Raw genomic sequence first — 14,612 nt, 5'->3', positions numbered from 1 at the left:
AAAGTTTGTTTGGATTTCATTGTACTGGACCATTATTCAACTTTCAGCATCTTTCATTACTTTACTGATGGTTGGAATTTCAAATAGAGAACAGGCATGCTTTTAAAAAAATGAGAGAGAATTATGGCCAAAACAAAATATTTCAGACCTACAAGTAAACACAGTTTTCATAGAGAGCGTTCATGATTTGTTGGTGCCCATACAAAGACGTCAGAGACAGATACAAAAGTTTTATATTATTTGCAAAGAAAGGGGTTTTTTTTTAAGTTAATAGTGAAACTTTTAAGTACTGAGACTTTAAAGAAGACACTGAATTCTCATATGAATCCCTGATTCCTGGGTTGGACCAAGGACTTCCCAAACTGAGTGCTGTTGAGAACCCATTTCTGCTGTGTTCTAGATCTGTTTCAAAACTGTGCCAGTAATGAAGTCTAGCACAACTTTCACATGGGCTTAAAGGCCAAGATACTCTCAAATTGACTCCAGCCTTGATAACCACAGAAGATTTTCTTTGGCTGCAGTATGGAAATATTGTCGCTACCTTTTTCTGGTTGCTGTTGTTCTTACATTCTATTTTACACTGCTGTTTATAGGAGCAATGTGTGGTGACCTAGGCTTACTGAGTTATTAAGACACACGAGTAGTCCCAAAAACTTCTTTTATTGCAACAGCTGTGAATTACTTTCATTCACAGCTGAGTCCCAATTAGTTGCAAAAAGTCTTTCGGGAGAAGTCCTTCGGGATAATCACCAACCTTTATCTCCCTTGACACGCTGCCAAAGACCAACTTGGCAAAGACACATGGAGTCCAGAATCAAACAGAGATGCCGACTGGGAACAGAATTAACAATGTTGCTTTCCTGCAAAGGGCCCACGTGCCTCTGATTCTCTTTTAAGCCTTACGGGAAGGGCCAATCATCTCCAGGTCTTACTCCCGAATCGTCCCTTTTGTTTTAACTGTTCTTGCCTTCTGGCAGCTCTGCACATGCGCACACTAGGAACAGGCTCCTCCTATTCCTCTGCCTCTCTGATATCCAACTCTGGAGGCTCCGGAGTCTGCACATAAATCCCAGATGGCCCTGGCCCCATCTCTGCCTCCGATGCTGAGCCCTCATCCGAGCCTTTCTCAGACTCCAGGACTGGCCCGTGGTCCTCTCCAACCTCCTCACTGTGACTCTGCTGCCAGCTCCACAGGCTGCTGGCGAACCACAACACAATGTAGAGTAGGACATAATTGAAAAAAACCCTGCAAACTACATAGCATGCAGAAGACTCCAAGTTGCAGATCATCTTTTCTACACGGAGAACAATTGAATCCTCAAAATGGCAATGAGATGGGCCCCACCTGATGCCAAAAAAACAAGAGGACACCCTCGAAATACATGTTGAAGAACATTCATGGAAGACTTGAAAACTCTAAGCATCACATGGGAAGATGCTGAAGTATTAGTCCAAGACCAAAAATGCTGGAGATCCTTTGCTGCCCAATATGCTACATAGTATGGGAAGCTCTAATGCTAGTATAATCTACACCATTAGTAATTGTTGGTAATCTCTCATCCAGATACAGAGCATCTTAGTTTTGTTGAAATTTTGCTGCTGATCCAGTTCTACAGAGGAAGTATTGAGTCTGGAATCTACACCTCTATAACTGTCTGGTTTGGTTCTGCAACCCAACAAGACAGACACAGACTTCAGAGGATAATTAGAACTGTGTAAAAAACAATTGCTACCAACCTGCCTCCCATGGGGGACCTGTATACTGCACGAGTCAAAAAAGGGCTGTGAAAATATTTACAGACCCCTCACATCCTGGACATAAATTGTTTCAACTCCTACCCTCAAAACGACGCTATAGAGCACTGCACATCAGAACAACTAAACACAAGGACAGTTTCTTTTTCCCGAACGCCATCACTCTGCTAAACAAATAATTCCCTCAACACTGTCAAACTAGTTACTAAGTCTGCACTACTATTAATCTTCTAATCGTTCCCACCACCTATCTCCTTCCACTTATGACTGTATGACTGTTGCTGATATCCTTAAGATTTATATTGACTGTTTCCCTATGACTATCATTAAGTTTGTACCTTATGATTCTTGACGAACGTATCTTTTCTTTTATGTACACTAAGAGCATATACACCAAGACAAATTCCTTGTGTGACCAATCACACTTGGCCAATAAAAAATTCTATTCTAAATAAGCCAAAGTTGACTAGGACCTAATAAAGGAGAATAGTTGTAGCACAGGGTTGACATGAGATGTCCTTGATGCTCTCTGAGCTTGCTTGTTTTCTTGCAGACTTTTCATTACCCAGACTAGGTAACATCATCAGTGCTAGTCCATTGACGTTACCTAGTTTGGATAATGAAATGTCTACAAGAAAACAAACAAGCTCAGAGAGCACCAAGGACCCCTCAACTAGGACCATTCCTAGCGCTTGGCAGATAGACTTAAAAGGTTCTTGTCAGAAGCCTTGCGACTTCCACCATGAGACAAATGGGATGCCTTTCTAACATCAAGAGATATTTTGGGTGCCCCATGGCCTCACATACTGTATGCCTGGTCAGACTTGATGCTGCTCTGTGATATATAAACCAGAGGTGGTATTCAGCCGGTTTGGACCAATTTGGGCGAACCGGTAGCGGCGACTGCAAGTGGGGTAGCGGTGACTGCCCAGATGTAATGCTATCCTATTTAGCCACATTTTTGAGGCTGGGCGCATGCGCGGAAGGTGCGCAAGCAAGGAAAGCACATGTACGGAAGGCCGGGCGCATGTGCTGAAGGCGCATGCGCACGCAAAGCGAGCGTGCGCGGGGTGGACCGGTGATAAGAATATGTGAAACCCACCGCTGATACAAACCCAAAATATCCATCGATCCTCACAATTCTTATCCCCTCTTTTGCTCCAAGGTTTGGAGCAAACAGCCTTCCATGCCTGTAACAAGTCACCAAGGGAAAAATCCCACCTCCCTAAAACCATCTCCTTGCTTCCTCCTCCAAGCGCGAAATAAACAGGAAGCTAATTTATGTGAGCTACGTAACACGAAATCTCAGTAAGGCATACAAGGGAGACAGATGCATCTTCCCCTTCCCCTAGAAGGAACGGGAGGGAAATTGAGTTTTATATATGGACCTCAAAAGAACAATAAAATGAAATTGCGGCACTTAAAAACCTAAGAAAAAGAACCCAAAATAAAAATGAACAATACAAACAAGATTGTTTAGCACTTTTTATCAGCCACAGGAGGTAACTTCTTATCTATACTTGACTAGCTTTCTGTAGAGCGCAAAAGAACCATGTCCACCTCATGCCTCTCCAGGACCATTGCTACAGAACTGTAGAAAGCTTTATTAAGATGCCCAGGAGAAGAAGATCAAGAGCTATTAAAGGTAAAGGTAAAGGTTTTCCCCGCACATACATGCTAGTCGTTCCCAACTCTAGGGGGCTCATCTCTGTTTCTAAGCTGAAGAGCCAGCGCTGTCTGATGACAATTCGGTGGTCATGTGGCTGGCATGACTAAATGCCGAATGCGCACGGAACGCTGTTACCTTCCCACCAAAGGTGGTCCCTATTTTTCTGCTTGCATTTTTTACATGCTTTCGAACTGCTAGGTTGGCAGAAGCTGGGGCAAGTAACGGGAGCTCACTCCGATATGCGGCGCTAGGGATTCAAACCATCGAACTGCTGACCTTTCTGATCAACAAGCTCAACATCTTAGCCACTGCGCCACCGCACATTTCATGGCTGTGTTGCCTTACTTCATTCCAGGAGCTTCTGGACAGAAAATCTCAGCTCTTCCTACCTTTTGCGGGGATTGGTGGGGGAGTGGGAAATACCAAAAGATTGCAACATTGTCATTCGTTGTGCTTTCCTACAAGAGTAAGGTCACATGGTGACTTTTAGATAATTCCACAATTATGGAAATGTATGTGTGGCATGTAAGGCATGTTTTTTTAATATGAAACATGCCAAGGTTTTTTGTTTGTTTTTTAATGCCATCAGAAATTCTGATTTTTGTTTTCTTTTCTTACAGCCAACAAACCAGTCTTGAAGGATCTGGGCTTGAGGGAGACAAGTCTTCAGACTCCAAGTCAGCAATACTGGGATAAGGAACTCAGCCTCTGGCTAAAAGGACTGGTCAAGGAATGTGCATCTCCGACACCCTCTTTCATGGAGCACAAAGGAGAGGAAGCATGAACGAATACTCCACATTTATACCCATCACAGTATTTTATTTCCTTTGGGAACAAGAAACGCTAAACCAATTGCAGAAAGAGAGTGAACAGGGGCCCAAAAATGAAGACACTGCCCTCTCCAAGAAGGTATAGGAGGAAAGAAAAACCGACAGCTAAATCTAGTTTACACCAAGATCCTTCCCTCTATCTCTTCCTAACTTTCTGTCCTTGGAAACTAGTATCTTTGCTTTCACCACATTCCTAGAATAATCCATGATCTGTTGTTCTTTCAACTTCTCACTTCTTGTCTGCAGAGGTTCTCAGTCATCCAGGTCATAGTTGTCCCAAAGGTGATGCTTTCTTTCAAAAAGCAGAAGGACTTTCTCGTTTTGCTCAAGGATGTTTTGCTTGTCATCCAAGAAACTTCTTCAGTTCTGATTGTATGGTGGAGAATGGAAGGATATATATTCTTTATATAAGTACTAATGATCCAATCCCCTCACATCCTGGATATAAACTGTTTCAACTCCTACCCTCAAAACGACGCTATAGAGCAACTGCACACCAGAACAACTAGACACAAGGACAGTTTTTCCCCGAATACCATCATTCTGCTAAACAAATAATTCCTTCAACACTGTCAAACTAGTTACTAAGTCTGCACTATTAATCTTCTCATCGTTCCCACCACCCATCTCCTTCCACTTATGACTGACTGTATGACTATAATTTTGTTGCTTGTATCCTTACGATTTATATTGATATTGTTTCCTGATTGCTTATTTGTACCCTATGACTATCATTAAATGTTGTACTTTATGATTCTTGATGAACGTATCTTTTCTTTTATGTACACTGAGAGCCTATGCACCAAGACAAATTCCTTGTGTGTCCAATCACACTTGGCCAATAAAAGATTCTATTCTATTCTATTCTATTCTATTCTATTCTATTCTATTCTATTCTATTCTATTCTATTCTATTATGACTGCAAGGAATATAAATCAGAGTCGAAGAAGAAGTTGGAGAAGAAGCTATATATCTTCAAGAAAAACAAGAAAGTCCAGTTGCTTTTTGGAAAGAAAGGGTCTTTGGGACTTCTCACTCTTTGGTGTTTTGCCTCAGAAAATCCTTGCTGGGAACCCTCCTGCAATTTTGCATTCACGTTGGTTACTTTTCCTTTGATGTAAGGGAATCTATTTTATGTATTCAATTCATGCTTATATATATTACCTAATATGTTCTTGACAAATAAATGAAATAAAAATAATAATAAAAGAATAAGCTATTGGACAAGGCGCTGGCTTTAGAAATCACCATGAGGGGTGACAATAAGGAGAAAATGGCACAAAGTCATCTCTGAACAGTGAAGAAAATTTCCCAAAAGTGCTTTTCAAAAAGGCAACTGGACTTCCTTAGCTCTTTTGCCTTGAAGACGTTTGCTTCTCATCCAAGAAGCTTCTCCAGTTCTGAACTGAAGAAACTTCTTTGATAAGAAGCAAAACATCTTCAAGGAAAAAAAAAAACAACGAAATCCAGTTGCCTTTTGAAAAAGCACCTTTGGGACAACCATGACCTGGATGATTGTGAATCTCTGTGGTGAAGAAAACATTTTGAAGGGTTTGTCTGTTCAGGGCAAAGAAGGGATCAGGAAATCTGGATTCCGCTTCTGGCCACGAGATTTTTTTTTTTTGAATTTTTTTTTATTTTTAAACAAAACATAAAACATAAATCCATCATCCTTTACAATTGCAAACAGTGTGTCGGTCGGTTACAAGTCTTTTTCTGCTTCGTCCCCATTTTCAAAATTTACTAATTATCTAATTTCTCATATTATCATTATCCTCATTTGTCATTTATTTAACTATGGCTTTATTGTTTCATAAAAATTATTTTCAAATGTTATAACATTCATTTCATATTTCATATTTCATTTCCACTTTTTATTATCTAGCCATTGATAAAATAAATCCCATATCTTATAATATTGTTTGTCTTCTTTTTCCCCAATTTCAAATGTCAATTTACTCATCTCAGCACATTCCATGATTTTCTTAATAACTTCGTCTTGCGTTGGTACTTTCTGGCTACGAGATTTCTTATACCACCACTGCAGGGTTGGTTCTGCAGTTACTTCATCTTTGTAATATCTCCAGAGATACGAAGTCAGAGGTCCAGGAAAGAGACTACTAGCTGCAACATTACTCAAAGAATGCCTCTTCCTCTGAATTATCTCCTCCTCCTCCTCCTCCTCCTCCTCCTCCTCCTCCTCCTCCTCCTCCTCCTCCTCCTCCTCCTCCTCCTCCTTCTGCTCCTCCTCCTCCTCCTCCTCCTCCTTGGTACCTTCACTTACACTATTGCAAAGATATATGTACTAGTAGGATTATTGCTAATTGTTAAAGGGAAAAACTACAACAATTCTCCCCACTTTTTCCTTTCTTCACCAACAAATACTAAGAAATTGTTGGAGGGGTTGAATCTCTACATGAAAGCAGGAAGTGGTGGGATTCACGTAATTTAACAACCGGTTCTCTGCCCTAATAATTTCTTCCAACAACCAGTTTGCCAAACTGCTCAGAAAGTTAACAACCGGTTCTCCCAAAGTGGTGCGAACCGGCTGAATCCCACCACTGAAAGCAGGGCTCTGCCTTGTTCCTTTTCTTCTTTCAAAACAGTTTCTTGAACTACCTCTGCTTGCTGTCTCCCACAAGCTATTAGACGACCCTTTGCGAGCAAGAGCCGAGAGGACATCCACTCTACCAGATGACATTGAGGGTGAGAAGAAACCTCGTACCGCTTTTGTGGGTGCAAAATTAAGGGACTGAGCAAGCGGAAATATCTCAGCGGCATGGAGAAGAACGGAAGGCTGATACTCACCCCTTGTTCTGATTCCAGCGGCTCCGTTTTGACTCTGACTGCAGGCATCCCATCAAGCATTAACATTCTGTTCTCCGATGTGTTAATAGCCTTAAAGAGAAGAAGAAGAAGAAGAAAAGTAAGGATGAGCCCAGGAGGAAGAAAACAAGGGAGCATCCTGGTTTGCAAAGGACAAATGCAAGGATTTGTCTGTTGATCAGGTCTACCTGCAAGAACTTCGGTGCCAAGTATTTCCCAAGGTTTTGACATCAGTTCTGGGCCCAACTGATTTCAGAATGTTGCCCGTTTCAGTGAATGAGGTTCAGTTTATCCTCAACTCTCTCCTTTATTGGAACAAAATCAGGACTTACAAAAGTCCAAAACCTTGCATAAGTCCAAAACCTTGGACTTACAAAAAAAGCAGGAGTCTGTAAAGGTTGTAAACGTGGCAGTAGCTCTGTAGCTTTTCCTCAGTGGTGAAATCTATTTTTTTTTCCTTACCGGTTCTGTGGGCATGGCTTGGTGGTGGTGGTGGGGGTCATGTGACTGGGTGGGTGTGGCTATGTAGTCATGTGACTTGGGGGGTTGTCAAAAGACAGAAACTCACTTTAACAATGTCCTGCTAGAGCAGGGGGTTGGACTAGATGACCTCCAGGTCCCTTCCAGCCCTGGATTGCTGTGCTCCTTCAAGGTATCCTCTGAAGCTACGTATAGTGCCAGGTTAGTGGTCCTTTCTTCCTCTCCTTTTTCCCTCCTTTCTTCCTTCCCTCCTCCCTCTCTTTCTTCATTTCTTTCTTTCTTCCTTCCTTCCTTCCTTTCTTTTTCTTTCTTTCTTTCTTTTCTTTCTCTTTCTTTCTCCCCCCTCCCTCTTTCCTTTCTTTCTCTCTCTCTTTTTCTTTCTTTCTTTCTTTCTTTCTTTCTTTCTTTCTTTCTTTCTTCTTCCTTCCTTCCTTCCTTCCTTTTTTCTTTTTCTTTCTTTCTTTCTTTCTTTCTTTCTTTCTTTTTCTTTCTTTCTCTTTCTTTCTTTCTTTCTTTCTTTTTCTTTCTCTTTCTTTCTCCCCTCCCTCACTCCCTCTCTCTCTTTCCTTTCTTTCTCTCTCTCTCTCTTTCTCTCTCTTTCTTTCTTTCTTTCCATGCTGCACCCCCATTTTTGGCCTAGCAGGCCTCAGGGAAGACTCCTGGGAGCAAAAACGAATCCCCAATAGGTAGTAAAAAAAATGCTTTAAAAAGTAAAAACAAAAAGTTCCAAGGATCGCGCAGCACAGCTGATTGTTGGAACTTTTTTTAAAAAAAAAAACATTTTCTTACTAATCAAGGGTGGAAACTAATCAAGGAGAGAAGCAACCTAGAACTAAAGGAGAAATTTCCTGACAGTCAGAACAATTAATCAGTGGAACAACTTGCCTCCAGAAGTTGTGGGTCCTCCAACACTGGAAGTTTTTTAAAAAAAGCTTGGATAACCATTTATCTGAAATAATATAGAGTTTCCTGCCTAAGCAGGGGGTTGGACTAGAAGACTTCCAAGGTCCCATCCAACTTCCATTCTATTCCATCCCACCCCACCCCACTCTACAAATATTACAAATTACCCTGGGTGTAAAACTCCGTTTTTCCTGGTGCAGGATTTGGGCTGATGGATTGCAAAGTGGAACCGCATCCAAGCCCAGGGATAACCTGCAATCCCATCAATTTTTAAAAAGCTGCTGTTTCTGGGGAGAAGCTGGAAGCCCCTTAGAAGAAAGACTCACGAGGGAGGTGATGGTTCACTTTCCTTCCCCGAATTCCCCCTCTTCCCCTTCTGAGCCGTAGGAACAGGAGGACCTTCTAGCAACCAGGCGTGCTCAAAAGAATAAAGGGGGGGGGGAATGGATGCTTGGGCCAGACCCTTTCCAGGAGGGTGTGGGCTAAGCAGACCTGCCTTTCATATCCTTGGGTGTCACCCACATCAGTGGTCTGGCCATCCGCCTAGGGTGGAGCACAAAGCACTGCCAGCCTGCCTCTCCTATCAGTTTCCTTCCCTCTTTCTGCCTGGCCTCTTTTTCCACCCAAGACCCCCCGAGAAGGCCAGCTACTGCAAGGCTGCAACCCGCCAATGGGGTCATAAATCTCCCCGAGGTGAAGCTGCCCGGATGAAGGATCTCGCCTGGGGGGGGGGACCCTTCTGTACAGGGGAAGGAGGAGCGACTGCCGGATGGAATGAGGAGGGGGGGCTGCGCTGCTCTGCTGGGAGGGTCTCCAGCTGTGACAGGCGCCTGGGGCTGCTCGCAGGGAAGAAAGAGGAGCCGTAGCTGGATCTGGCCCAAACGGGGCCTTCCCTCCGAGCAGACAAAGGGCGATGCTCAGACTGGCAGGTTTAATGAACTGTTGGAATCTGATTAGAGGCTAATGTCCCTTTCCGTGCTTTTGCACCGATATACAGCTGATACTTTTAACCATCTCTCCCCCACCTGGAACTCGTTATTCAACAGAAGGAGAAGCCGTGTGGGCAAATGGGGACTCCCCACCCCACCCCACCCCACCCCCAGCCCCCAAGAACCATAAATCAGCAGATCCCAAGCAGGTCATGCATCATTTAGCCCATTGACGCCTTCTTGCTATTTGGGTCAATTCTGCCACTGCCCCTCTCCCTTTTTTTTTCCTGAGCGTCCCAAAGCTGATTTCCCCAGGAGAGGACTCCCTGTTTCACTCTTGAGAACAAAAGAGCAGAAGGCAGGGAAGAAAGCTACGGCTTGTAGACGGAAACGTATTCAAGTTTTATCGCGGGGTTCACTTACAGAATTGAAGGGACCGCGAGAGGGATCTTGGAGTCCTGGTGGACAATCACTTAAATATGAGCCAGCCGTGTGCTGTGGCAGAGCTCTTGGGCCGCCACAGGTGCCCCCGACATGCATGACATTGAGCTGCTCACACCCACTATGGCCAAGCCCACCCCAGCCTCCCAAGTTCAAACACAACCCTGATGCGACCCTCAATGAAATCTAGTTTGACATCCCTGCCCCCTAGCACGTCCATACCAGAGGTGAGTTTCAGCAGGTTCTGACCAGTTCTGGAGAACCGATAGTGGAAATTCTGAGTAGTTCGGAGAACCGGTAAATACCACCTCTGGCTGGCCCCGCCCCCATCTATTCTCTGCCTCCTGAGTCTCAGCTGATTGGGAGGAAATGGGGATTTTTCAATAACCTTCCCCTGGAGAGGGGTTGGAATGGAGATTTTGCAATATCCTTTCCCTGAAGTGGGGAGGGAATGAAGATTTTACAGTATCCTTCCCCTGACATGTCCACCAAGACACGCCCACCAAGCCATGCCACTCCCATACAGTTCTAGGCTGCGTTAACAGAGGGATAGAAAGAATCAAGGTCGCAAAAAGTGATATTACCACTTGATAAGGCCTTTATAAGACCAGACTTGGTCTCGTCTTTTGTATTGTATGTATTTTAATTTTGGCTGTCCACCGCCCTGAGTCCCTTTTGGGAGAAGGGCGGTATACAAATTCAATAAATAAATAAATAAATAAATAAATAAATACATACATACATACATACATACATACATACATACATACATACATTTCCAATATAAAAAAGATGTTGAGACTCTGGAAATGCAGAGAAGAGCGACAAAGAGGATGGGTGGTGGTGGTGGCTGGAGGCTAAAACATACGAAGAACGGTTGCAGGAATTGGGTATGTTCAGTCCAGTGAAAAGAAGAAGTTGGGGGTGACATGATAGCGGTGTTCCACTATTTGAGAGGCTCCTACAAAGAGAAAGGGGTCATCTTATTTTCCAAAGCATCTGAAGACAAGACAAGAAGCAACGGATGGAATCTAATCAAGGAAAGAAGCAACCTAGAACTAAGGAGGAATTTTCTGACAGTAAGGACAATTAATCAGGGGAACTGCTTGCCTTCAGAAGTCATGGGTGCTCCGACAATGGAGGCTTTTAAGAATGGACTGGACAACCATTTATCTAAAATGATATAGAGTCTCATGCTTAAGCAGGGGGTTGGACTAGAAGACCTCCAAGCTCCCTTCAACTCTTGTTATTCTGTATTGGACTGTGCAATGAATCCAATGGGATGTTCAGAAAGATACTTTACTTCTCACCAACCGTGAAAGCAACCATATCTTTCAGAAGGACTAGATGGTTGCTTCAAAGGCTGTCCTTGGCTATCTCCACCCACGTCTCAACCTGCAGCTCGTCCCACCAAAATGCTGTCTCTTGGGGTACTTGCAATCAAGGAAAACCTTCAAATCAGGCAGGTGTACCTTCCGAAGGTAGCCGAGTTCATGATTCAAAAAAAAAAGGCGGGGGGAATTCATGTGTGTCTTTCTGAAGCACCCTGCTGCTTTCAAATGTTCACCTCATCGTATGAAATGGAGGCACCGGCACCATATATCCATTAGAGATTAGAGTTCCACTTGGATATATGGAGTCATGGGCCAAACATTCAATGGCCAGATGTCATCTCCATTTTCCTCCTCCCCTCCCCCAGGATTTGCTGTGTCCATCAGCCAATCCAGACCGATTTAGCAAACCTGTGGGTAGCAAGTTTTTTGGAAGGGAGAAAAATCTGCTTAATGCTTCTCAGGCTAGTCCCAATGCAACCTCTTAGCCCACCACGCCTACTCTCAACCACTAAGAACACGGGTCTCAAACTCACGGCGACACATTGCTGTCACGTGATGTTTCGTGATGTTTTTTCCCTTCGCGGAGCTGGAGTGGGCATGTAGTGGCTCCGTTACCTGAGCCTGTGTCATCGGCAGGAGAGGACTCCGAGAGTGAAGGAAAGGAGTTGGCAAGGCCTCCCTCTCCAGGACTCTCCTCTTTGGCAATGCCTTCGGTGTCCGCTGAAGGGCAAGAGATAGGGCTGGGGCCAAGCACGTCCACGCAGCCACAGGTGGACAGTGATGAGAGTAATGAGTCTTGGCTGTATCCACACCAGCGTCGCAGAGATAAGCGCGCGCAACAGAAGAAAAGGCGTGCCCGAGATTAGGCTGAGTCACTGGACCACACCCCACAAGGTATAAAAGGGAGCGTGGTGGCCAGTCAAGCCTTGTGACGAACAAAGCTGAAAGCTTCCACGCCATTCTGCATTGCTGGACTTTTACTATAGACTTTGCTGGATTATCTCTGGACTTGATTGACTCTGTAATTATTGAGCTGTTTCTTTTGATGTACCAGAAGCGGGGAGAAGTTATCTCTCCTCTTCGTAAGTAATAAACTCTTGGCAGGCAGCCACTAGGTTGTTGCCAAGTTCCGTTATCATAAGGAAAAGGATTTTGCCGGCTGGTTTGGTCTTTAACTCTTGGACGTCTGTTGGTGTGTGTGCGTGTGGGACGGGGACAGAACAGGGCATGGCCTGCGTGTGACACATCCATCCTATGGGCCACCAGTTTGACACCCCTGACTAAGGAGGATCAGACCTGGTTATTCCTTGGATTGGAATGCGGTGGCACAGTGGTTAGAATGCAGTACTGCAGGCTACTTCTGCTGCCTGCAATTGGGCAGTTCAAATCTCACCAGGCTCAAGGTTGACTCAGCCTTCCATCCTTCCGAGGTGGATAAAATGAGGACCCAGATTGTTCGGGGCAATATGCTGACTCTGTCAACAGCTTAGAGAGGATTATAAAGCACTATGAAGCTGTATATAAGTCTAAGTGCTATTGCTAAAGCTATTAAGAAATTCCAAGTATTTAGCCTAGATGTGAAACACCTAAAAGAGTAACAAAAATCCTCTCCTGAAGCATTGTTAAAAAAATGATATGTTTTCTATGAAGTCAGCTGGGACTGAGTTAAATTCAAAGATGACTTTCTCTCTAATACAGGACGAGTCCACCTTTCCCTGTTTTAAGGCAAGCCAAGAACTTTGTTAAACTACATTCAGTTCTTCTATACAGCCACTATGAATGCTGCTCCCCAATTTTATAATGGTGTCTCATTCAATTTAGCAGGAACGTTCCTGTAGCACCTGAAATCAACCTGACCCAATCTGAGGCCCACACTGTGCAGGATAGACCTTGGCTTATTACAGGTTTATTGATTTTTAGGTGAAAGGATCCACACGTTGACAATGATGTTAAGAAAAAAAAGACACTATAAATCCAGTGGTGAAATTCATTTTTTTTTTACTACTGGTTCTGTGGGCGTGGCTTGGTGGGCGTGGTGTGGCTTGGTAGGTGCGGCAGGGGAAAGATGCTGCAAAATCCCCATTCCCTCCCCACTCCTGGGGAAAGGATATTGCAAAATCCCCATTCCCACCCCACTCTGGGACCAGCCAGAGGTGCTATTTGCCGCTTCTCCAAACTACTCAAAATTTCCGCTACCAGTTCTCCAGAACCTGTCAGAACCTGCTGGATTTCACCCCTGTATAAATCCCATCATCATTACCGTGTCTCTTTTCAAACATCTTTGAAGATTTTGACTTCTGAAGGATTAACATAACTACCCACAAAGAGTGGGGGGGGGAAATTCTCAGCCATTCCTTTGAATCTTTGCTGGAGAAGTGATTTAAAGAGGAAGATTTTAGACTTGGCTGTATGAGGTGAAGGCAAGCTCTGTGCCCTTCAAAATTCCCTTGGAAGCAAAAAGTTCAGCTCCAGCTTCCTGCGGGGCCTCTATGCGGCCTTGCCTTTGACTGGCCATTGTCTGGATGTGAATTCAGTCTTTCTTTGGCCCAGAATATTTGTTGGAAACATCACAGGAGCCAGGAAGAAATGGAGTGGATGAGCTTCCCATCAGAGGCAAAACCCAGGAGGTGGGACAGGAAGAAAGCAGGATGAATGCTTTGGGAAAATGCTTCCCTGTCAAAGCAGGGTCACAGAGGGAAGATCTAGGAGGGGACAGGAACAAAGGCACAGTTGGCATGGAAAATGCCTTCATTATTTAAGGAGGAGTCCACCCTCTATATTCTTGCTCGCCCTCTCTTTTCTCCTTTAAGAACTTTACAAATCGGCCTTTCGGTTTAGTTTAACCACAACTTCAAATCCGTCATTGGGCAGTTAATCTCAATTTTCTTTCATCAACTTCGAATCACCCAGGTGTCATCAACACAAGTTACATTCTTTGGGATTGTGGCTTATTATTATTATTATTATTTTTTAATTTGATTTATATGCCGCCCTTCTCCGGAGACTCAGGGCAGCTTACAATGCGTTAAGCAATATCCACTCCCATTGCAATTGTGATTATTAGTTAGATGTCTTTTCTCCAAGAACCCCAGGTAGTTTAAATGGGGATGATTTTGTCGGCTCCTCTGAACTTGGTGGTTTGCTTGCAGGAAAACAACCAAGCTCAGAAAGGGCAGTGGTGGGTTGCTATTGGTTCATCCCGGTTCGGGCAAATCGGTAGTGGTGGCGTCGGGAGTCTCCGCCCATCTGCCTGGACGTCATCAAATACGATCTGCACATATGCAGATGGGACGTGCGCGAGAGCGAACCAATAACAAAGGCAAGTGAAACCCACCCCTGAGAAAGGGGTTTAGGACAACTTGCCATGGCCAACTAACCGCAGGACAATTCAACGCTGTGTTAATCATTTCATTCACTTACTTTTATTATTAGTGAACATGTTTT

At 44.1% G+C, this 14,612-nt stretch overlaps 1 protein-coding gene across 1 annotated transcript in view; it reads right to left on the bottom strand.

Moving 5' to 3' along the window:
* Nucleotides 1-14,612, bottom strand: part of KLF12 (KLF transcription factor 12) — a 262,112-nt gene that overhangs the window by 173,442 nt on the left and 74,058 nt on the right. The window contains exon 2 of the mRNA XM_087895517.1: nucleotides 7,064-7,153. Within this exon, the coding sequence (XP_087751643.1) occupies nucleotides 7,064-7,129 (66 nt within the window). The 5' untranslated portion in view covers nucleotides 7,130-7,153. The remainder of the gene's footprint in view (nucleotides 1-7,063; nucleotides 7,154-14,612) is intronic.

This window comes from Pantherophis guttatus, chromosome 5 (assembly GCF_059756535.1).
Source record: "Pantherophis guttatus breed Tessera chromosome 5, ASM5975653v1, whole genome shotgun sequence".
Classification (NCBI taxonomy): domain Eukaryota; kingdom Metazoa; phylum Chordata; class Lepidosauria; order Squamata; family Colubridae; genus Pantherophis; species Pantherophis guttatus.
Note: the sequence above shows the minus strand (reverse complement) of the source record. Positions and strands in the feature narration are given on the sequence as shown.